At 44.2% G+C, this 24,707-nt stretch overlaps 1 protein-coding gene across 2 annotated transcripts; it reads right to left on the reverse strand.

Annotated features, from left to right (window-relative positions):
- On the reverse strand, positions 1-24,707 carry LOC108083960 (chaoptin). 2 transcript variants are annotated; one of them, XM_041775966.2, is made up of 5 exons: positions 24,343-24,707; positions 17,915-18,059; positions 14,591-14,701; positions 11,169-14,445; positions 1-1,239 (listed from the first exon to the last, which is right to left on the reverse strand). In XM_041775966.2, the coding sequence occupies exons 1-5, from the start codon at positions 24,611-24,613 to the stop codon at positions 1,057-1,059; spliced, it is 3,987 nt and encodes a 1,328-aa protein (XP_041631900.1). In that variant the 5' UTR covers positions 24,614-24,707; the 3' UTR covers positions 1-1,056. The 2 variants fall into 2 exon arrangements, with proteins under 2 accessions (XP_041631900.1, XP_070145284.1); XM_070289183.1 differs by lacking the exon at positions 24,343-24,707 and adding an exon at positions 1,358-1,384 and having other exon boundaries at positions 17,915-18,045.

The raw sequence follows: 24,707 nt of genomic DNA on the forward strand, positions 1-24,707 counted from the left end.
ACCGAAAGAATATAAGGGGTAAATACAAAAATTCGAATGAAATGGCGAGTAATGAACGAAAAAACAGGGACGTTTTTATTGTGTAATTTATTCCCCTCAGTTAAATTGCTTAGAGTTGTGTATTCCCCCCTCTCTGCGTATGACACGATTATGTTTTTCATTATTTTACGTTTTATTTTTGCCAAACTGATATGTACTTATATATGTCTGCGTGTGTGTTTGTTTAAAAATTGAGTGCCCGCAAAGTTACGAACTGTTTCCTAGATTTGCTGTTAGTTGTGCAATGTTCGCTACTCTTGTTTAAAAACCAATTGATAATTGCTATCCCATAATTGCTCATATTATTAGTGTATATATCTGATTTTATTAATAGGTATATTTATATTTAACGTACTTATTGGCCTTGTCTAAGTGGAAAATGATAGCAAAATAAAACACTAGTCTCGCTGGCCAACTCTTCTTTTTTTAAAAATTATTATTAAGATCTTACTTCCCTAGACTGATCTATGGATATGCGAAAGTGTTGGTTTGCTAGACTCTAAATGTGTGTGGTGTGTATTAGGAATCATCATATGTTCGCTGGTGTGTGTATGGTTCAGTGTGTGTAATCAATTGTATTAATTACGTTAAATGTTGGCCAAGACATGCTATCATGCAATGGGACAGGGGAACCAGGAGAATGTTCGTCATGCTTTGCGAGTTTTTTGAATGATCTTTGGGGGATATCGTAGGTGAAATCCCTGCCCACCGCATGACCTGTCCCTCTACTTAAATATATATTCAATGTATGTATATAAAACTTACAAGTTACGAGTGGACATAAACCGATTTGCTTGTCATTCAACTAACTTTATCTTTATTGTTACGGGGCCGCCTCTCACAATTAGCTAAATCCCAAAAATTCGTAGCTACCGATTAGTGTAAGGTTGGTATTATTTATATATGTACATATCATACAAAAAACAGACAGTGGAGTATCTTCAGCAGTTAGCCCCAGAGCAGAGTTCCGTTTTGCGTGCCAGGCACAACTTACTTCGCCGGCCAACAGGGCCAACATCAGAGGGTCATCGTGGTCATCACAACGGGCATCAGCAGGGCCATGGCGAAGGACAGCAGGAAGATCCGCTGGCCCGAACTGCTCAACGCGCTCGCCTGGCAAAGGAGGTCCTCCGGAAAGATCTCCAGGATGGGCAGGTGTCGACCCGACGTCGGGTCGTGGCAAGTGTTGGCACGGGCGCGCTGAGGAAGTTACAAAAAATTTGATTATTTCCGTGAAATGTTTTATAAATAGAAAAGAAAATGAAATGGACGAAAGTAAATTGAAAGGTTCGAAAAATAAAAATTTATAAAAGCTTACGCGCATATCGGCAATCGATAGGGGTAACTTTTTCCGAGAAATCAAATCAAAGATTGTAAATATTTTAAAGAGTTTTAAGTTAAGCCAGAGAGAGTGTAACGCTTGGTTACGAGGTTCGGTGGCGCCGCCTAGGTGTCAGAGGCAAATTTGCGGATAAGGGCGTACGGTACAGTGCCATCTGTCGGCAAATCCGAGAAGGTCTTGGGATGGAAGTGAAATGGTTAAGAGAAATTAGCTGGGTCAATCTCTCGTCTTTCACCCGAAGGGGTGCATCTTCGGGAGGCGATCGGAGGTTCCCGCTGTCGTGAGGGCGCGACGGGCGGCCAAATTGATTCTGGCGGTGTCATTAATCAGATCGGCCGCAGCTCTGCAGATCGAGCTTTAAATTTCATTTTTGTTGGTGAAGAGAATCTTTTTTATTTTTGTGAATTCATATTGGACCCCTATTGGAGTTGGAATCGACTCACGGTGAGAGTGAATAAGTGGTTTAAAAAAAAAAGCTGTGTCCTAAGTTTTTATCGCTTAGGAATCTCGGAAGCGGTCAATTTCCTCGGCGCCAATATTGGGCAGCGCGAAGCGCCAAGGCGAGGGCGCAGCGGGGGAAGCAGACAGAGAGAAGACCGCCAATAGCGGTTCCATCCAAGCGCGGGAGAAGAGCGTCAGCAAAGCGGAGGAGCGGACAGTTTCACCCCCCCTTCTTGCCACCGAAGCGCCGCTGATCTAAGCAAGGCGGAGGAGCACAGTTCACCGTTGATCTCCGCAAAGCGGAGGAGCCGATAACGTCACCCCCTCTTGCCACCAAAGCATCAGCCAAATTTGGCATAGGCGGAGTAACCGCTGCTTTTGTGATTTTTTCTTTGAGCCGATGGTTGTTGTTGCAATGCAGTAAGCAGTGAGAGGGAAAGCAGAAGGGAAAATTAGTTCCGCGATCAGCCGAACCCATATCGTCGGCGAGATGCAGTAAAAGCTGGCGAATTTGCAGAATTAATTTAATTTTATTTTATTTTTTTGGCGTACTTATATGTTTTTTTGTGTAAGTTTTAGTGGGGAGCCAAGAGGGAAAAAAGATAGGCCGGTGACATAGGGAGAGTGTTGAGATTAAATAATAAAAAAAAAAAGAATATGCAGGGTGAGATTTTCGGCAGGGTTTAAATAATATTCGTTCCACACAGCCTCCCCATCACATCTACGCGGGAAAGCGCTTTCTTCGCTGGAGTTACAAAAAGGGTGAGTGAAATACAGGTGTGTTTTCAAATCAACCAAAACCTGACCGAGAGTTAAAGGTCCCATTTTTTTTTTTTAAAGAAAATAATGAAAGCGTAACCTATACAAAAAAGAATAAAATAACTAATACACAACTTAGCTCCTCTGTATGTCCCTCGGTCCCGTCTATTTTCTTCTCTGCGCAGAGAAAATTTGGCTAACTCTCGATGCCATTTTGATGTTAGGGTCGCTGAAGTTTTTTTAATTAATTTAATTTTGTCGATTTTAAGCCCAGAAACTAATGCAGGCAAATAAGAGAAAATATTTTTTTTTAGGTACTTTTTTTGTTGCTCAAGTAATACTATACCGCCTAAGTTTTAAGATTTTTAATTTAAAAGAAAATTTTGCAGCAGATGTCTTTTAAAATCTTAATATTCAAAATTCAATTTAAATGTTTACTTTTAAGGAAATAAATTTTATAATGTTTTAATTTTTCTTTGGTTTGCCTTCAGCTAGCTGATTCTCCTTGGGGATGCCTTAGATAGGTTTTGAAAAGGGGCCATCGGACGAGAGCTGGAGAGCGATGGCCAAGGAAGGGAGGGTGAAGCCACTCCAATTCCACCAGGAGTGAGCCAAAATACCGATGAATGTAGTTACCAGTAATTTTTCCCAGTGTATGTGTTAGTGTTTGGTTCCGTAAATTTTTTCGTCGTAGCACGCATAATGTAAAAGATTATTATTCGAACATGGGGCGAAGCCTAGGAGGGCAAGAATACCACCCATATAGCCGACGAGCCCCAGCCGGGTCAAAACGCGTGCGCCCCCCTAGACTGGAACAACTGCCCACGGTCGTTACATTTATAATTTATTATAATGTTTTTAAATTAAGAATAATAATATTTTCTGGCGCCCAACGCATGAGGCCAAATATTTTCGTTAGAGCTGCATCCAGATGCGGTCTACAAAAGCACATTAATACACATTCAACAACTTCGATTACCTTCCAGTGGCATAAGTACTGGAGTGGGCTTTAGAGACAGATACGTTTGTATGGCTGGCTGCAAGCCACGGTTGCTTCAGTATATGCAGCGAAAGGTAGTCGATCTCATTAGCCAGCTTCAATTATTAATTAGCCGCATAGGAAATACGGTTGATCAACCTGCCAGCAGCGATCATCCGGCCACGGCTTAGGAGTAATTAGTAGCAGGTGACTCGATACCCTACAGTTGAGAGGTCGGTAGTTAAGGCTTATGGTCGAATAGGATATACAGGGATTAAAACTATCAGTAGTTTATTCCCTGGCCACGGTCAGCAAGTCTTGGCGAAAATCTTTTAGTATCCAAAAAAATAATCAGGGCACAATTTGTCTATTAGGCGCATGGAAATACAGACGAATATCTTTTAGAAGAAGTCGTCTGGCCACGGTTGATGGACAAAGCAATATGCTCGGTAGCAATAGGAGAGGGTGCAGAGGAGAAAGACATAATTGACAAAAAACTGATTAGCGTTTGCTTGGTCTTAAGCAGTGCAGAGCTAATTAGCAGATGCATTGTTTTTGTTTTTTTGTCTTCTTTGTTTTTTTTCTGTTGCACTCGTCTCACATTTGTCTGGTAAATACATGATAAGGTTTGAACTAGGGAGGAAGCTATGCTTGAAGGCAAATAAATGTTTTTAATTCGTTTTCGTTTGCTGCGTTTGTTTACAAAATTTGTGTTTACAAAGTTTTTGGTATTCTTTATGATTTTATGTTATTATCTTATTTATTATTCATTACATACTATATATTGCCGATTTATTATTATATATTATTCATTATTTATTATACATTTATTTATCTATTTATTTTATTTATTATTTGTATAAATATTTATTTATTGTCGTTTTCTAAGGGTTTGCTAGGATTGGAATTTAGCGAAGTTGTTTAAATTAGAGACCGATTCGACAGGTAGTTTGCTGAAATGGAGGGAGCAGTAGCTACTCCGATTAACTGCACATTGTGCGGCAAAGAGTTAGGGCAAGAAGGCATTTTCAAAACCAAATGCAAACAGGAATACCACAAATCATGTCTTTCAGCTTACTCAAAGAAGCATGGGAAATGCCCATCTTGCAACACAGCTTGTTTTGAGGTTGTACCTGCTAGTTCGGGATCGCAGGGTCCGAAGCAAACTTCGGTAAGCAAGGCTGGCGCTTCAGCTAAGAATTCTGGAGACGGAAGCGGAAGTGAAGCGGTAGCATCGATTTCTACTGAAGCGGTAGGAGCAATGATCACGGAAGCTGTGAAATCAATGCAGAATGAAATGATGGCACAGTTATCTGGACACATGGCTCAGTTAATTCAGTCGAATGTGGCAGCTCAATTTCAAACTCTCTCGTTAGGGCGAAACACGACTCCAGTTCCATTGGGGCAGGACCAATATTCGTCAGATTTTAATATTCCCCAAGAATTCCAGCCTGAGGAAAGACATACCCCCAGAAGCCAATCATCTGATCTGTCGCAAAGACCAGACAAAGTAGTCCAAATTATAAATGGCTGGAAACTACGTTTTGATGGCAGCCCAGGAAGCATTCCGGTGGACCATTTTATTTACAGGGTCGAAACCAAGACACACCAGACTTTAGAGGGCAACTTCCCGATATTATGTAGCAATGCCAGCATTTTATTTGATGGTAAAGCGAGGGAGTTCTACTGGAGGTTCCACAAGGCTTCTCGAAACATGCGGTGGGATTTACTTTGTCAGGCTTTGAGGAAGCAGTTCAAAGACACGCGGACAGAGGGTGACATAGAGGAGGCCATAAAGGATCGGAAACAGCGGGACAAAGAAAGTTTCGATTGTTTCTACGAGGCCATTGCTCAGCTGATGGACCACTTGGAAGCCCCTCTGTCGGAAAAGAGATTAGTGGATATCTTGCGGAGAAATCTCAGACCCGAGACTAGATACCAGCTTCTAAATTTCAAGATAGATTCTGTGGCGGAACTTAGAGAAATGTGTAGACGCCGAGAAGAGTATCATGAGGAAAGGAAGCGAAGTTTGGGGTATCAACAGAACGGGCCGGCTCGCAAGCAAGTTGCAGAAATAGTTGAGGATCACCTAGTGGAAGATGCGGAAGAATTTTCCGAGGGCGAATTAGAGGGAGATGAAATAGAGGCGTTGGCTCTAGTTTGTTGGAACTGTCGCAAAGAAGGTCACCGCTACCAGGACTGCGGAGGCAAGCGGAAAATATTCTGCTATGGTTGTGGTGCTCCTAATACTTATAAGCCATCTTGCGGGAAATGCCAACAAAAAAACTCCATGGCGAACACACAGCCTCGTCAGCTGATGCGTGTTCGTCGCCCTCAGTCGAATCGAGACGACAACCAGTAGATATAGGTTCTAAAATACACAATAATATATTTGTCGAATGTAGTCCTATTAGGAGTAAGGTAGTTTCTAGCAAGGCTATAATTAGTTCAAATTCCTTAGTCCATCCGAAAGCTGCCTCAAGAAACTCCGAAAGAATGAGAGCGTTTTGGAAAGCAGCCAAAACTATAAACGCAATTCGATACAAAAAGACCGACAAACGGCCTTATGCGGAGGTGAAAATTCTAGATCGAGACGTTCTTGGATTACTAGATACAGGGGCAGCCATGAGCGTAGTGGGTGGGAATTTAGCTAAAGAAATTATAAGCAAGCGAATTCCATTCAAACGGGGCATGTCTATTGCGCATACTGCGGACGGCGGCCGGCAAGAGGTCATTGGGCGATTAAAAACCCCTGTTATCTACGAGTCAGATGTTAAGGAGTTAGAGTTCTTCATAATACCTTCTCTAAGCCAGGACATGTATTTAGGAATCGATTTCTGGTCCAAATTTAATCTCCTACCACCAGAAATGCAAGTTGCCGAAATAAATTCCGAATCGCATGATTTGTCTGCAAGCCAGAAGGAGCAGTTGCACAAAGTTGTCGGGGAATTCCCGTCATTTGCTATTTCCGGTTTAGGGAAGACTTCGTTGTTGTCGCATGAAATAGATGTAGGCGATGCTAAGCCCGTAAAGCAGCGGCACTTTCCTGTATCTCCGGCAGTGGAAAAACTCTTATATGCGGAGGTAGATCGAATGTTGAAACTAGGAGTTATCGAGGAATCCGAGAGTGCATGGTCTTCTCCAGTAGTGCTTGTCCAGAAACCAGGCAAAGTAAGGCTTTGCTTAGACAGTCGAAAAGTCAATGCTTTTACAAAGAAGGATGCGTATCCGTTGCCTCAGATAGACGGAATTTTGAGTAGGTTGCCTAGGGCAATGTTTATCTCGAGTTTGGATCTTAAGGATGCATACTGGCAGATACCTTTGGATCCAGAATCTCGTGACAAAACGGCGTTCACCGTTCCAGGCAAGCCGTTATATCAATATAAGGTCATGCCATTTGGGCTCACCAACGCATCGCAAACTATGACTCGACTTATGGACAAAGTGATACCGGCGGATCTGAGAAATGAAGTATTCGTATATTTAGACGATCTTCTAATAGTCTCGGATAGTTTTGATTCGCATCTAAATGTCTTGAGGAAAGTAGCTAAATACATCAAAATGGCGGGTCTGACTTTGAACGTGGAAAAGAGTAAATTCTGCATGCGTTCAGTTAAATATCTAGGTCACATTGTTGGAGAAGGGGTCATTCGAACAGATCCGGAAAAGATTTCGGCTATGACCGATTTTCCAATTCCTAATTCTTTGAAAGCTCTTCGGAGATTTCTCGGGATGGTGGGGTGGTACAGGAAGTTTATTAGCAATTTTGCTTCGGTAGCCTCGCCACTCACAGATTTGTTAAAGCCCAGATGCAAGTTTGTAATGACTCCGGAGGGAAGAAAAGCGTTCGAGAATTTGAAAAATATGCTGTGCGCGGCACCAGTATTGCGCAGTCCCGATTTTGGCCAGCCTTTCTACATCCATTGTGATGCCAGTAAAACTGGAGTTGGGGGTGTTTTGGTACAAAAGACTCCAGAAGGTGATGAGTTTCCCATTGCTTTTGTGTCTAAAAAACTCAACAAGGCCCAGAGAAATTATTCGGTGACGGAGCAAGAGTGCTTGGCGGCAATAGTTTGCATAAACCGCTTTAGAGCCTATGTGGAAGGGCATGAGTTCACTGTGATCACGGATCACGCATCGCTCAAGTGGCTTATGTCCCAAACGGACTTGAATTCCCGATTGGCGCGGTGGGCCTTGAAGCTGCAAGGTTTCAAATTTAAAATTGAGCATCGTAGTGGGCGACTTAATGTGGTACCAGATGCCCTCTCCAGGGTCAATGAGGAAGATTTGGCGGCTGTAGATACTAGTTCGGGGATCGATTTGGAAGCTGAAGCTTTTAAGTCAGCTGAGTATGCGGCTATGGCGCACCAAGTTGAATCCAACAAAGACAGTCTGCCGGATCTTAAGGTTGTGGATGGCCGGCTGTACAAGAGATGCGAGCATGCAACAGGCGAGGTGCTCCATGACAATTATGGGTGGAAACTTTGGATTCCGCGAGAGCTAATACCCGAAGTGTTAGCGGAGGCGCATGAGAGTCCTCTAGCTTCGCATGGGGGCATTCACAAAACGCTAGAGCGCGTAAGGCGTTTTTATTATTGGCCAAGTCTAGTCAAGGATGTGAAAGAACACGTCCTCGCATGCGATATGTGCAAGGCAACGAAAGCTCCAACTTGCGTGCAAAGACCGCCAATGGGGGCAGCCCCAGAGTCTCAAAGGTTTTTCCAGAGACTGTATGTGGACTTTCTAGGACCTTATCCGCGTTCGAGAAGCGGAAATGTGGGAATATTTATAGTGCTTGATCACTACTCCAAGTTCGTGTTTTTGAAACCAGTGAAAAAGTTAACTGCGGACTTAGTGATCAAGTACTTGCAACAGGAACTTTTCCACACCTTTGGCTTCCCGGAAACCATAGTCTCGGACAATGGATCCCAATTCAAATCAGACCACTTCCAAAAATTCCTTAGCGATTATAAAATTTCGCACACGCTCACTGCTGTGTATTCACCACAGGCAAATGCATCCGAGCGAGTCAATCGCTCAGTGGTGGCCGCAATCCGTTCATATGTGAGGGCGGATCAAAAAAATTGGGATGAGGAACTCAGCAGCATTGCTTGTGCCCTGCGAACGGCTGTCCATGCAAGCCTAGGCACATCGCCATACTATATGGTATTCGGCCAGCAGTATGTGGCATCTGGTGCAAATTACAAGTTGCTAAGGGCTCTCCAACTATTGGAAGACAGATCCATTGGGCTTTCCAAGCCGGATTCTTTAGAGTTGGTGCGAATCAAGGCTCTGGAAGTAATGGGAAAGCAGAGAGAAAAAAATGAAAGAAACTACAATTTGAGGTCGAGGGAGGTCTCATATGCTATTGGCCAGGAAGTATTTCGGAGAAATTTCAAACAAAGTAACTTTCAGGCCGGATATAGTTCCAAGTTAGGCCCAGCCTATGTGAAGGCTAGGATCCGCAAGAAGGTCGGCAGCGCCTGTTATGAAGTGGAGGACCTCCAAGGACGCTCAGTTGGGCGTTACCACGCGAAGGACCTTAAGCAGTAGCAGACCCAAGCTTAGTTGGGATCAGACTTGTTCGCTTTACCCCAAGTCTGATCTTTGGCGGGGGGCATTTTGTAACGCTTGGTTACGAGGTTCGGTGGCGCCGCCTAGGTGTCAGAGGCAAATTTGCGGATAAGGGCGTACGGTACAGTGCCATCTGTCGGCAAATCCGAGAAGGTCTTGGGATGGAAGTGAAATGGTTAAGAGAAATTAGCTGGGTCAATCTCTCGTCTTTCACCCGAAGGGGTGCATCTTCGGGAGGCGATCGGAGGTTCCCGCTGTCGTGAGGGCGCGACGGGCGGCCAAATTGATTCTGGCGGTGTCATTAATCAGATCGGCCGCAGCTCTGCAGATCGAGCTTTAAATTTCATTTTTGTTGGTGAAGAGAATCTTTTTTATTTTTGTGAATTCATATTGGACCCCTATTGGAGTTGGAATCGACTCACGGTGAGAGTGAATAAGTGGTTTTAAAAAAAAAAGCTGTGTCCTAAGTTTTTATCGCTTAGGAATCTCGGAAGCGGTCAATTTCCTCGGCGCCAATATTGGGCAGCGCGAAGCGCCAAGGCGAGGGCGCAGCGGGGGAAGCAGACAGAGAGAAGACCGCCAATAGCGGTTCCATCCAAGCGCGGGAGAAGAGCGTCAGCAAAGCGGAGGAGCGGACAGTTTCACCCCCCCTTCTTGCCACCGAAGCGCCGCTGATCTAAGCAAGGCGGAGGAGCACAGTTCACCGTTGATCTCCGCAAAGCGGAGGAGCCGATAACGTCACCCCCTCTTGCCACCAAAGCATCAGCCAAATTTGGCATAGGCGGAGTAACCGCTGCTTTTGTGATTTTTTCTTTGAGCCGATGGTTGTTGTTGCAATGCAGTAAGCAGTGAGAGGGAAAGCAGAAGGGAAAATTAGTTCCGCGATCAGCCGAACCCATATCGTCGGCGAGATGCAGTAAAAGCTGGCGAATTTGCAGAATTAATTTAATTTTATTTTATTTTTTTGGCGTACTTATATGTTTTTTTGTGTAAGTTTTAGTGGGGAGCCAAGAGGGAAAAAAGATAGGCCGGTGACATAGGGAGAGTGTTGAGATTAAATAATAAAAAAAAAAAGAATATGCAGGGTGAGATTTTCGGCAGGGTTTAAATAATATTCGTTCCACACAGCCTCCCCATCACATCTACGCGGGAAAGCGCTTTCTTCGCTGGAGTTACAAAAAGGGTGAGTGAAATACAGGTGTGTTTTCAAATCAACCAAAACCTGACCGAGAGTTAAAGGTCCCATTTTTTTTTTTTAAAGAAAATAATGAAAGCGTAACCTATACAAAAAAGAATAAAATAACTAATACACAACTTAGCTCCTCTGTATGTCCCTCGGTCCCGTCTATTTTCTTCTCTGCGCAGAGAAAATTTGGCTAACTCTCGATGCCATTTTGATGTTAGGGTCGCTGAAGTTTTTTTAATTAATTTAATTTTGTCGATTTTAAGCCCAGAAACTAATGCAGGCAAATAAGAGAAAATATTTTTTTTTAGGTACTTTTTTTGTTGCTCAAGTAATACTATACCGCCTAAGTTTTAAGATTTTTAATTTAAAAGAAAATTTTGCAGCAGATGTCTTTTAAAATCTTAATATTCAAAATTCAATTTAAATGTTTACTTTTAAGGAAATAAATTTTATAATGTTTTAATTTTTCTTTGGTTTGCCTTCAGCTAGCTGATTCTCCTTGGGGATGCCTTAGATAGGTTTTGAAAAGGGGCCATCGGACGAGAGCTGGAGAGCGATGGCCAAGGAAGGGAGGGTGAAGCCACTCCAATTCCACCAGGAGTGAGCCAAAATACCGATGAATGTAGTTACCAGTAATTTTTCCCAGTGTATGTGTTAGTGTTTGGTTCCGTAAATTTTTTCGTCGTAGCACGCATAATGTAAAAGATTATTATTCGAACATGGGGCGAAGCCTAGGAGGGCAAGAATACCACCCATATAGCCGACGAGCCCCAGCCGGGTCAAAACGCGTGCGCCCCCCTAGACTGGAACAACTGCCCACGGTCGTTACAAGAGGGGGTTGAGCTCACCTGAACCATGCGCTTGAGGTCGTCCTTCTGGATGACCTTGATCTGAGCGGACTCCCTCAGCCACCGGCGCAACCAGTGGCCGAACCACACCAGTCCGCACTCGCACTCCAGTGGGTTGTGCGAGGTGATGAGTCCGCCCATTATACTGCGCGTTCCCACCGCGTCCCAGTAGCTCTTGTTCGGGTAGAAGCTATCCGCTGCCAGGGCGTTGATGCGATTATGCGAGATGTCGATGGACAGATGCGGTATCTCGCGAAGGTCGTAGAAGATGCCCGGCGGCAGGTCGGAGATGCGGGTGTGTGAGATTTTTACCTGCAGTCGCAGGTTGCGCGAGAGTCCCGAGAAGACGTCGGGCGCTATGGTCTGCACATTGCTGCCATAGAGCTCCAGCAACCGGAGTTTGGTGTTGTTGACCAGCTTGGCCAGCAGCTGTGGACCGATATTCGGCTCCAGGCAGTGCACCTTCAGCTGCTGCAGGCCCGGAATCCGGGCGACGATTTCGCCGAGGTTGGCATGGGAACTGGCGTGAAGGCTCCTCAGCGATCGAAGCTTGGAGAACGCCTGAGGGTTGGCCACCTTCACGTCCAGAATATTCAGCTCGGCCAGGTGTCGCAAACTCGCCAGGTCGTGAAGGGTTATGCGGCGCAGGGGGTTGTGGGCGAGGTCAAGGACTCGAACGGAGGGCGGCAAGTGCTCTGCTGCACAGCTGGCGTTCGTCAGCTTGTTGTGCGAAACATTGACGTGACGCAGATGGCGCAGTGAACCTAGTGGTGACAGCTCCTGAAGGTAGTTGCCACTCACGTCCAGGTAGGACAGGAGGGGCAGCTTCAGTGGCGGCAGAACATACAAGCCCATGTGGTGCAGGCTCAGCTTTCTGAGGCGGGGCGTGTGCACGAACACCTCCCGCAGGTTTGTCGTCACCAGGGGATTCTGTGACAGGTCCAGGTTGGTCAGATTATTCAGGAAGCTGAATGTGTTGTCCGGCAGAATAGTGATGCGGTTGCGGGCCAGACTGATGTCGTACAGGAACTGCGAGTTGATGAACATCGAGGCGTCCAAGTACTCCAGATTGTTGCGCGACATCTGGATGGAGCGCAGGGTGAATCCGATGTCCGTGAAGGCTGGCACTGGCCACACGCTCAACTGATTGTCGGCAATATCCAGGAACTCCAGTCGGGTGTTCATAAACACCTCTCGGGGCAGGGCCTTGAGGCGATTAGAATTGATCCGGAGAATCCGGAGCTTTCTCAGATTTGAGAACTGCTCCACTTGCAGCTGGTCCAGCTGGTTGTGACTTAGGTCTAGTTCCTGCAAGCTGTTCAGTCCCTGGAAGCTGCGACGCCTCAGAGAGGTGAGATTGTTGTGGGCGAGGTTCAGGATCTCCAGGAACTCCAGGTCCCCGAAGGCATGGCTCTGCAGAGCCCCTAGGAAGTTGTGGGCCAGGTTAAGGAACCGCAGCGTGTTCGCCAGGTTCGTAAAGCTATCTGACTTGGTCACGTGATTGTGGCTGATGTCCAGCTGGTAGATGTACATGTAACTGCTCAGTTCATCGTCGAAGCTGGATATATGATTGTGGCTCACATTGAGGCGCAGCGGAGTCGTGGTATTCGAAACGTAGTGAAAGGACTTCAGGGACAGGGTACACAGCTGATTGTGCATAAGGTCCAAGGCTGCCAGATTGGGCAGCACCGTAAAGGCCCCATGGGAGATGTTGACCAGCCTGTTGTGGGACAGGTCAAGGTAGCGCAGGAACTCCAAGTTGTGAAAGGCATGCCGGGCTATGGTCCTCAGGCGGTTAGACTGAATGTTTAGTGTTTGCAAGTCCCCCAGGTTGTTAAATGTTTGCGCCTCCAGGCGCTCCAGAGCATTGTAGGACAAATCGATTTCCACCAGGTGGCTGTGAACACCGGGCTGAAACAGTCCTCGAGGCAGTGTCTTTAGCTGGTTGAAGCTCAGATTAATGTAGCTCAGTTCTCGCATCTGGGCAAAGGATTCATTGGAGATCTGCTTCAAGTTGTTGTTGTCCAGTCCCAGCCAAATCAGCTGGGAAAGTGGTAACAGGGCGTCGAGTGGGTCCAGACTCTCCAGGCTTCTGGCCGGAAAGACTGCGAACGAGAGCTCAAGGATCTTCAGGGTCCTCGAGACGTTCTCAAACACCAGGGGATGGTGAATGGTGATGTCGTTGAAGCTCAGGCTGATTTCCTGAATCTCGTCCAGTCCCGCAAAGGATCCCAGATGCAGGTGGGTTATCTTATTATTGCGCAGCAGTATGGTTTGCAGATTGCTGCCCCACGAGTCCACGGCAAAAATGCCCTCCGGTATGTCCGAAATTGAGTTATAACCCATGTTTAGGTAGGAAAGCTGTGTGTAGTTTTTCAGACCGAGTACGGGGATCATGGTGAAGTTGTTGCCACTCAAGCTAAGTACCCGCAGGTTCTCCGTGTACGAGGGAAGATTGTTTAGCTGGCTGATTTGATTGGACGTCAGGTAGAGGTACTTCAGTCGGTGCAGCCCAGATATGGCCACTGGCACAGTTGTGAGGCGGTTCCTCTCCAGGTCCAAATACTCCAGGGTCTCCGTAAGCCCCTCAAAGGCCGCAGGATGTACACGGCTAATTGCATTAAAGGACAGCACAAGGTGAGCGATACCTGCGGCCTTGAATACTGCCTCCGGCAGTTGGGTCACGAAGTTCTGCTCCAGGTTCAGGGCTCTCAAGTGCACGTCCGAGTAGTTGTGCTGAAAGTAGTCAGACTCCAGGCTCTCTATGCAGTTCTGGCCGAGATCAAGCCGCTCGAGGTGCATTCGCAAGGGCTTGACCTGAAGCTCCTTCCACTGCACACTTCGCAGCAGATTATCCCTCAGGCTGACTATCCGCAGCTCCGGTAGTTGCTCAAACAACTGCTGCGGAAACACCGTGAGAAGATTACTGGACAAGTCCATGGTCACCAGGGACCGCGGAAGATAGTTGGCGGCCACATGGTAGATCCTATTATTCGACAGGTCCAGCCAAAGCAGCTTCTGCAGCTGCTCGAAGTGGCCGCCCCCTGAGGAGCGATCTCCGGAACTGGGTGATGGTGGGTAAAGTGAGTTGCTGGCCTCCAGGCGCGTCTGCACCGCAGCCAAGCTCGAGGGCTGAGAGCTGTTGTCGTTCGACGAGATAGCTTCGATAGCTCCGCCGCCCGGCGCCACCTCTGTGATGTCGTTATCAGACAGATGCAGGGACCGGAGGGTATCCAGCTGTGCATCCCAGTTGCCGTCCAAGGTGGTAATGTGGTTGCTGGTGGAATACAGAATTAGAATTGAAATCTCTTGTCGGAATAGAGAGTGTGCTTGTTAATCATGTTAAGAGTAATTAATTATATATTTAATTTTTCTCAAAATATTCTTAAAATTTTCGCACAATATAGTAAATATATACTCACCGTTGAGCCACAAGCCTCGAGAGGGAATGCAACCGCTGCAACGCGTCCAGGGGCAATTGTTGCATCTTGTTCCCTGATATATCCAATGTCATTAGCGAGTGTGTCATCGTGCTGTGGCGAGAGTAGGGAAGAAAGAGCGAGGGTGAAAAATATGCCTTTACGATTATTATCTAAATCATTCCGCACGAACGGCAGGGGCACAAGTTATCAAAAATATATAATGGTTAAAACTTTCACTAAAACTTTTGCCGGCAACTATCAACAGTTTCCGCTCCGGTCTCATCCCCTCCTGCCAGCCAGCTCCCCTGCTCATATAAATTGACGTGCTGCCTGCCTTTTGACATGGCCTACACACAAGTCGGAAAACAAATAATTAAACTTAATTAACGCGTAGCAACGGCGACCCAGGCGACCCCAGCTGCCAGTCGTTCCCTGACTCCCACCAGCTTCCACTTCTCCTATGTATGTATTTCTGTTTCCACATCCTCTCTAGACCCCATTAATAGTTATACACCCGCACCGCAAACTCGCACAAATACACACACGGATAGTGTAGAGTGGACCCTGGTGGAGTACAGAATTTGCAGGCTTGTTCGAGCTTTTAATGGGTTTATTTTAGTTTGTATTTTAACTAAGTAAGTACAATAAATAAAAGAGGAATTTGTGCCTATTTAATTATAAAACAAACCAAATTGAAAAGAAAGATCTCAAGTCCGACATAACTATAAAAGACTAGATCTCAAATGTTTCTACATAAATAATTTTCGTCTTCCTTTAAAATATAAGAGTTTTGTTAGGTCGAGATTTTAGACATTTTAATGAAAATTCTTTTAGACAGAATATAAATAAAAAGGTCTTTGTACATTTAAAGTGTTGCTGCTGGTGTTGGTGTTGTATCCTTTTCTTAAATAACAGACACCAAAGAGTCCACCCTAATGTTCATATTTAGGAAACTGCAAAGAGAAAACAAACCAGAGTTTGGGGCAGCGACCTCAATTATGAAAACCACAAGTTTCGCCCTGCCCCTTAACAACAACGACAACCACTACAGGGAAAGCGGCGTTCTCTTGTAGTCCGTGATGTAGTTGGTGTTGTTTTTGGTACCGGACTTGTGTTGTTTCTGCGACGAAGAATCAAACGCAAAACCGAATTTGTGTGGCTCCTTTATGCTCATTTCCGCTCCTCTCTGAACCCCACATACCCCTTGTTCGTTGGCGGCTTTCGGTTTCTTTCGGTTGCCACTTACCGGTAGTTGTTGCCGCTTTTCCTTGTGTACGGCAAGGCAGCGGAAGCGTGTACGCCATCAAAAAGACTACCGCAACTGACTACACTTGAACAAATGAACAAATGCACTATAACATCTATACACTGTGACATCTAACCTTTTTTTTATTTATGATGTTGAAGCTTTTACTACTATGTATGTTGCATACATCACAATCCCATATTTTCACCTGCTAATGGAATAATTCTGGTATGTGTATGAAAGTTCAGAGTTCATAAAATAAATTAGCAGTCCACTTTGAAGGGACACCCACAGTAAAATTCACACACAACGGCAAGAAAGTATGTCTGCTTATTTAAGCAACGTGACATTATACATTATTAATAGGCTAACCCCGAAACACGTAAGTACTTAAATATTTATTAAAAATGTCCATAGCCGATATCAAATTGAGTCTTTTGTGAGATTTCATTTTACGAAAATATAGATTTTTGGTCCTGTAATACAGAATCTGAAAGAGGTCCGCACCATTACATTTGCATGCCAACATGAAGACAAATGACTCTGTTGTTAATATCTCAAAGTATAAACTTTTACTTTGTCTCCTTCTTGAAAATAATATATTTCTTTTAAAGTAAAAGTCCCTTTGAAATCAATACTTGCGCTTATTGTGTCATTTTATTTAATTGAGTGTCAATTTCAGTTGAGTTTGTGACCATAACTAGGAATTCAAATGACTTAACTTTTAGAGGAGGTTTTTCTTTCTCAAAGTGCCAAATAAACCTTTCGATTAAGGGCCGTTGAGGCCTGAGTATAAACGGAAAATTTGAAAAAATATATGTAGAAAGGGGCAGATTTTAACCACATTTGCCGGCTTTATGAGCATTAATTAGTTTGATTTAAATTCTTAATGTCATCGTGTGTGAGCTGTATATCTTTAGCCGCCTCCGCCCCGCACATTCTTCTTGGCCGTGTGCAGTTGGCCGTTAACTGTGGGTATTCATTTAACTTTAGCAGCTTAACGAGTGTGTCGGCAGGCGGGAGCCTGCGGTTAAGGGGCGTGAACCCAACTCTGGTTATCCTTTGTGCTCGTTAAAAAATTTTCGCGTTTCATTTCAGGGCAACAAAGAGCATATAAGAAGATGAAGAGCAATAAAAAAAAGCAGCACAGGCTGAAAATGCGGTCGGTTCTCTCTCCATTCCCCTCTGCACAACAGTTAAATGGAGGGGAAAAAAGCGAAGTTGCAGCCTCAGTCAAATGTCTGACGAATAATATATTCGAATTCGCATAATGCTGACGAAATAAAACCGACAGTTCTCTTACGATGACAGCCAGGAAAATGGTTGATAAGTGATATAAACGGGGTAATATGGGGTTTTTAAATCAGAAGCTGAGAAGAGTTCTAAATTTAGTTTTACTGTTGTGGGTTTATCAGTTAAACCTAATTTTGTATATTGAATTTTCCTGTACAAATTATTTATATTTTTAAAAGTCGAGTCTTTATTTCAAATTAAAAAATTCTCCTACTGAAACTGACAACCTTAAATCTATCGATACAAAAAATTAAAAAATAAATTAAAGAGAGAAATTTACTAACTAACAGCATTATTTTATTTATAATACCTGTTCTGTTAAAGTTTTCCTGTTTGGTGTTAGTCGTTTTAAATTGCCTTTTCCGTCTCCTCATCTTGCTCCCTTTCTCTCTTTTTGTGATTAATTACACTCAAACAAATAGCGCTTGAAAGTTTCTCATTTTCCCTTTACCTCCTGTTTTTTTTTATTTTCAACTGCGTGTGTGTGAGTTTGCATTTCCCGCTTGCATTTTCAGCCTGAGTGCTTCGCTGAAAACACCGCGCCCAGCCGCGCCCCACCCCAAGCCCTCGCTTTGTTAAACTTAATTTTACGCCTTTTTTACAACTTGCAGGTTTATGTTGTAAAAATATACAAAGCACTCACAGACACACATCCTCGCATCCCCGCACGCCCAGCTGTAAAAGGGGTCATGCAAATAGGCCGGCCAACTGTCCTGTCATCATGGCTCCGGCAGGTGAGCCGCTTGGGTCACCATCATGACGCGGCACACTCGCATGACACTCACCTGAAGCTCCGCTCGGATATATCCTGCAGTTCGTTGTCGATTAGCTTCAGCGTCTTGAGGCGCAGTCCCTGGAAGGTTTCGTCGTCGACGCTTTGCAGGTGCGTGTTGGACATTTCGATGTAGCGCACACTGCTGTGCATGAACTCTGGAAACCGAAAAGAATAGGTTTTAATTAGCTAATTTAAAAAATAAGATTTTGTTGAATCCCCTAAAATTCCTTAGATTTTATAAGCCACTATTAATACAGCCATTTAAGGTACCAATTCAAACGAGAAAACTATACTCCGTGTCCAACTAGATGTTGGATGGACTCGAGCATCCGGAACAGCGCCACAAAGTGAGAGACTCGCAACGATGGCGGCCATCAGTTCATCATTCAAATTGATTTTAAACGGCATTCGAAGCGTTTACCATAAACGAGGGAATATGCCCGGGCCATCCCCTATATACATAGATGCCATTCCTCGTCTAACGATGATGGCTTTTGTTTTGGCAGTTTTGATCGCCGGCGCGTTAAGGCAAATGGGTCATCAGCGTGCCATCAGACAATGGACCCGACCCGGACCGACCCGACCCACCAGAGGAGCAGCACAGTCGAAGGCACAGGCACAGGCCTAGAGAAATCCATTGCCCGCGGTAACTCCCCAATGGCGATGAGGCCACGCTCACGATTTTTGTGCGCGTTTTCCGGCCGAGCCATGGGGTCCAGGATCCGGGCATCGAACGAGCAGTGCCTGCAGGAGCCAGCGACCGAAAAAAAAAGAACAACAAATTTCAGTTTTCATCCATGGAAAAGAGAGGCTCGTGACATCTTGGTCGAGTATAACAATGAATCGCAACGTAGTCCATTTGGTTTTTCTATTACAATTTTGCAGGGGAAATGGCCAATCGATTGCTCAGTAAAACATAATGCTTATAGCCAGGAATTGGACTTCACAAGGAACAAATAAAGAAAGTCCTAAAAAGCCTTGAATAAGAGCTCATTTAATTTCTTTGTATTAAAATATTTACACATATAAAAAGGTTTTTTTTTTTTTTGGAACTGTTTTTCATTTGCAGATTTTCCTCGATCGATGTTAACAATTTTTCTTTTTTTCAGACTAATAGCTGCTTTTAGGATTTAACTGCAATCTGTCAAAGTTTATTCAATTATGCTAAAAACAAAAAGCATTTTTCCAGTGCAAAAAGCATGAGAACTTTGTTATTTACAATTTTTAATAGTCTTCCCTGAACGTTTTTATGCATTTTGCATGTTTTTTTTTCCGAGTTTGATCTGTGCCAGTCAAACCGCAACAAAGTTGCATCAGGAATCAGCATTTTCACTTATTAAATATTCCGTTCCGTGGCGCACAAAAAATTGGCTGCATAGAGCGATTGATTTTTGCACTCTCTTGCGCATTGAATATTTATAAGAAACAATCAATTGTTGGTCAGCTTCTGTTTGGAGCGGTATTTTTTCTCATTGGCAGGTTTATTATTTTTTTTTCATTTTTTTGTGGCATTTTTTGGCTTTGAACTCATCAAATTGATGTTTAATTATTTCGCTCTCTAGTCAAGTTTGTTCCACTTTTTTCGTTCTCCTGCCAAAATGTTCATGGTCGAGTCAATCTCTGGCAATCCCGGCTTAGTCGCGAATTTCGCACTGACTTTAATGCGGCCGTGCTATCTATGCGCAGTGCACATATGCGGATACACACATGCATAGGAAATGCGCTGGGAAAATGAAAATGGCTGTACAAAAATAGTTTCCTTTCTTCGTTTGCGCTTTTCGTCTAAAAAAGCCCAAAATGACAATACACAAAACAGCGAAACGAACCGAAAAGGAGGAAATTTTTCAATTAAAAGCGGAAAGTGCATTTCCATGTTGCACGTCAGTTCCTCTTCCACTTTTGCGGCGTGTGAAAGGAGAGGGAATGAGCGGGAAGGACCCGCCACTCGACCAAAAAATATTTACCATGACATGGGATGGATCGGGGTGTAGGATGTGGGCGGACGACGGTAGGTGTGGGCTGAGTAGGGGGCGTTGGGCGGCGGCATTCCGACACACTCGCTCGCTGAATGCTTAAGGTAAGGTCAGGCCATAATTTAAGTTGACAAGCATGACATGGAAATTCCCTTTGGTCGCCAGCAGAAACATCAGCAGCCGTTACCATAATCAGGCTAAAACAAATGCTCCCCCCTCGCCCAGCCCACCGGGCGAGCGACTGATTGTGTGTATGTGTGTTGTGTGTGCGCTTGCCATGAGACCGAGTTCCATGCGAGAGTCGCCTTGGGTGACCAATTCCTTTGAGAGCTGCGTCCCCTCGCACCGGGCACTCCAAGGACTCCGGCCCCAACATTGCTCCTGTTTAATTAACACATGCTCAACGAATCGTAATTTAATTGCGGCTTTGATGTCTCCCCGGGGCTCTTCTGAGTCACACAAAAATGTTGAGACTTTGCAAAGGAAGGCGAGGGTACGAACAACGATCGTTGAAAATCGAGACTCAGTCGTGTCCGGCCCTGAAATTTAGTCTTGCAATTTTACCTCAAAGGGAATAAATATAATATGTATTCATCGAATTGATAGTTTTGTATTTGCTTAGGGCACGAAATCGTAGACATTTCAAATAAATCTTAAAGTTGAGCCTTAAGTAATCTTAATTTTAGAACTATTAAGAGTTATGGTTAATTATAGAAAGCAAACTTCTGATTTAATGTGTATTTTTATAGCTACAAACACATTAACTAGCTAGCATGTCAACAAACTTAAAATTTAAATTTTAATTACCCGAAAATAAAGAATTTTGTTGAGTTTTATCACAAAATAAACCTTTTCAAATAGCTTTAATAATAAGACTTGAAAATTTATACATCTCAAATTCACATGGCTTCTGTTTTAATAGTTTATTGAAATCAAACCAGTTCATAATTAGAGTATCCAACCGATATCGCATGACATATCGTTGCGCATATTAAATTGTTAGTTTAGATGCATAAAGTTACATTAAGTTTGATCAAGATCATATCGCTGACACGTTTAGATGGTTGTTTATTCCAATGTCAATGTGTGCACACATAGTTCGAGTTGCGCTCACCCATACACACACACAGCCACGTGCGTTGTACGCCCACCTAGAAGCAGTAATATAAGCACGGAACAGCTTACATCTTAATTACATATCGCATATTAATACAATATTAATCATACGCCCTGTTGACACGAATGTGCCTCCCCCAGCCGAGCAGCCAGCACATGGTCAAGTCCGGCGCATTCCTCATGCAGGGCAGACCGTATATATCCACTAACCGTACAGTACGTAAATATACGTACATGTACATATATGCGTAGGAGGGAGGGCGTGTGCATATCTAAGCTGCTATTGCCAGTGTTTTGTTATGAGTGGACAAACCAACCCAAGAACGACAACAACACATATGGCGTTAATAAACTTCTAGACCCGTGCCTGAGGGTCCAACAACTGAAATGAACTCGGGGAGCGGACACAGCGGACACAGGGACCCTGGATGGAGTTCCGTCCCGTATACGCTGGCTTGTACTTTATGGCCTCAAGTCAATTCTCTGACAAAATGCCAAGCATATTTATTTATTTACTTTTGCTGTGAGGCAGACCAGCGAAGTCGTTTCTTGCTCGTGCTCCCCCTTCACAGTCCAGGCTGCTTATATGCTCGTCCACGTTCAACGTTCAACGTTCTCGTCTCGTTTTGCGTCACTTTCCAAGTGTTTATTCAACTTGCCCCAGCGTTGATATGAAAAAACAATATAACGGCAACAACAAAGTGTCAGTGGGAAGCAGAAGCCAGGGGAAGCACACAGATGCAAAATTAATTCGACCGAGACCACCAGAGCGTCTCGGACTTGTTGGAAATTCATCAAACGTTTGAAACGACTCGAATGAAATAAGTCTTGGCTTCAAAATTTAAGTTCTATGTTTGTATTTCATTTTATGAAATTAATGAACTAAGCTTCATTTATTTTGAAATGAAAATATATGTTATATAAGGATAACCCTTTTTTCAAAAGTATAATTTTCCTAAAGTCAACTTTTTGTATGCTATTTCTAGACTTTAAGTCAACCATTTCAACAATTTCTGTCCTATAACTAAGGCTCCCTGAAACTTCCAGCGACTACTGGCTGCTGTGTGCGTCCGTGTGTTGATGAAGATTACGTCAGCTGAAAAGTTATTGTTTTGTCCAGGCATTCTCCAAAGACAGCCTCCAAGTGGGAGTGCGGGCAGGAAGCTGCCATTTATATCCATATAGTTGGCTTTGGTGTCGTGCACTGGGCAATAGCCAAAAAATAAGTAGAACGAAACAGGGTCCAGGAAGCGTGCGGCATGTGGGCAAACTGTCGTCCTTCATTTTCGTTTTTCGGCTGCTCCTAAATAGTTTGGGCATGAAAATTGCGGCCGAATCGAAGCAAGGATGCTGCCATCCACTGCTGCCGAAAATGCCTCCGACCGAGAGAGCAGGCCGATAGTGAGACATTAAAAATAAATCCAAATTGTAGCTCAGCATTTTTTGTGTCCCCATTTCGTGTACGGAGCAGCAGACAATAGAATTTCTACATTAAATTACGGTCATATTCAGAGCACTAAAGGAGCAAATATTCCACTGCGGCATATTGTCTACGCCAGAGACGCACCGAAATTTTAACAGATTAAAATGAATTCTCAACTACTCTCTGGGTCCCCGGTTGCAATTGTCACTTCCTCTTGGCGTGCCTCTGGTTTTCTAGGTGCATAGTTTTGGTTCGAATATTTCTTTTAGGATTTCTAGACCACATGGTGACATGGCAGCCAGGAAGTCGATTCGTTGGAAAATAGAAAAAGGAGCGGGGGCGTGGCACGCAATTAGCCAGGCTGTCACCCAAAGTGTTTTCTGCTCCTCCTCCTGGCTCCCTCTGCAAGCGGACTTGCATTAGAATTGCTAATTGCCAAAAGTTTCCCAACTGCAACATTTCTTCAGCTGCTCGAATGCATTCGTTGTCGTTGACATCACCATCAACATCGTCGTCCAATATAAATGAACATTGTATATATATACAGAAACTTGATTTAAATTAAAAAATATTCTCAAACGAGTGTTTGCTGGACTTTAAGAATTTTGAATATCAAGTGGCAAGAAGGGCGTCCTTTGTCTGAGACACAAATTCGGATTCCCGACGTGTTATTCGCTTTAATTCGATTTGTCGTAATATCTTAAAGTTTTTCATTAAAGCAAAAGCCACTGCAGATGCAATTGCAAAGTTTTGCATAAGAAACGAAGGATAAATTGCCAATGCGGAGTGGCCACTTCTGCCGGTTCTCTGCCCTTCCTCCTTGGGGGAAACCACCGAGCCAGAGACAAACTTTTCAATAGTACTAGCTCCTTCTCCACCCTCTCCGCCATCTCTATTCCCGTTGCTGCCAATGTCTGCCCAATTTTTGTGTGTTTTGCCAGTCAACAACTTTGTTTATTATTTTGTTTCTTTTATTTTTTTATTTTTTGAAAATGCGGGGCAACTTTGCCCAAGAAGGCGACGAAGAGGCGCGCGCGGGTGCCGGAATGGTAATATTTTCAGCACAGGACTCACACTCACAAAGAGACAGAGAGAGAGCAGGGAGAGAAGCCACAGCAATGGGCAACATTGGAAGTGGAAAATGACAATGGAGCTACGGAAACTTGCCATTCATTCATTACTTAAAAGCGGAGGCACAGCCACGAATGCTTCTCACGACTAAAATATACCAACTAAAATAATTGTCAAAAAGAAACATTGTATAAAAATTCATAAAGTTTCCCAGCACTATGACTACCAACAGTACTGCCTCTATAACTATGAAGTCCTTTATAATTACTTTGAGCTAGTAGAGCGACTGAAAAGTAATAATTAAGAAAGGTATTACTATTTTGTAGATACCTCGATCAACTCTTATTTAAGGGTTAGGTATAATAACCCTATTACATACCCCAAACAATCTACTCTCTTAACAGTATAACTCGATGAAAACTACCAAAAATTTGCGGGGAATTCGTCGCAGCAATCGTTACGAAACTTTTTCATAAAGGAACCGAAAAGGAGGGACAAAAAGGACGAAACAAGATATAATAAAATGCAACTTTATTTTTACAACTAATTGGCAAACTTAAATGTAAAATTTCATTTTATTTGTGAGCCTTGACAAAGCTGTTTGAAACTTCATTAAAAAATTAACTTTTTTTTCGAGCTGGCAGCAACACGAACACTAGGACTCGACCCGACACAGAGAATGAGAAAGGCCAGAGAGCCAGCGGCGGGCCTTGTGTCCTGCTCTGTGGTTAAGGCGATTTATGACCCACTGGCAATGAAAATATTTGCCACATAAATAAGGCGTGACAAGCTGAGGGGACATATTGACGGGCGATACATGGGGGAGGGGCGTGGCATATAGACGGGGTCGCTTACCTGGAAACTTGTAAAGGGCCACCTCGTTGCAATTAATCTCAATCAACGTGCTTGTCTCGTTGGGCAGGCCGGCGCACTGGCACATCGAGTTGAGCGGACAGGCGTATAGGATGTCCTGTTGCTGGGAGCCAAGCAGGGCGGCTGATCCCCTGCCGCCCGTCGGCGGAGGACCCCGGGCCGCATTCCTGGCCCTGCGCTGGCCTCCGCCGTCGAACTGCCAGCAGTGCGAGGAGCTCACCAGGCACGAGATCAGGACCATGTACAGGTGCATTCTGTAACGAAAAGGAGTAGCGGATGCTGTTGAGAAGGCTGCAATGCATAGATGGAATCTTAAAATCCAGTGGCCTTCACTCGCCGGCTTTTAT

Source organism: Drosophila kikkawai, chromosome 2L (genome assembly GCF_030179895.1).
Source record: "Drosophila kikkawai strain 14028-0561.14 chromosome 2L, DkikHiC1v2, whole genome shotgun sequence".
Classification (NCBI taxonomy): domain Eukaryota; kingdom Metazoa; phylum Arthropoda; class Insecta; order Diptera; family Drosophilidae; genus Drosophila; species Drosophila kikkawai.

Bases quoted from the DNA above. Each gene is read 5' to 3' on its own strand.
- LOC108083960 (XM_041775966.2), bottom strand. From the start codon at position 24,613: ATGCACCTGTACATGGTCCTGATCTCGTGCCTGGTGAGCTCCTCGCAC. The intron at 14,446-14,590 runs GTGAGTATATAT...GTATTCCACCAG, and splicing joins TCGAGGCTTGTGGCTCAACG to CAACCACATTACCACCTTGG. The intron at 1,240-11,168 runs GTGAGCTCAACC...TAACTTCCTCAG, and splicing joins ACCTCAAGCGCATGGTTCAG to CGCGCCCGTGCCAACACTTG.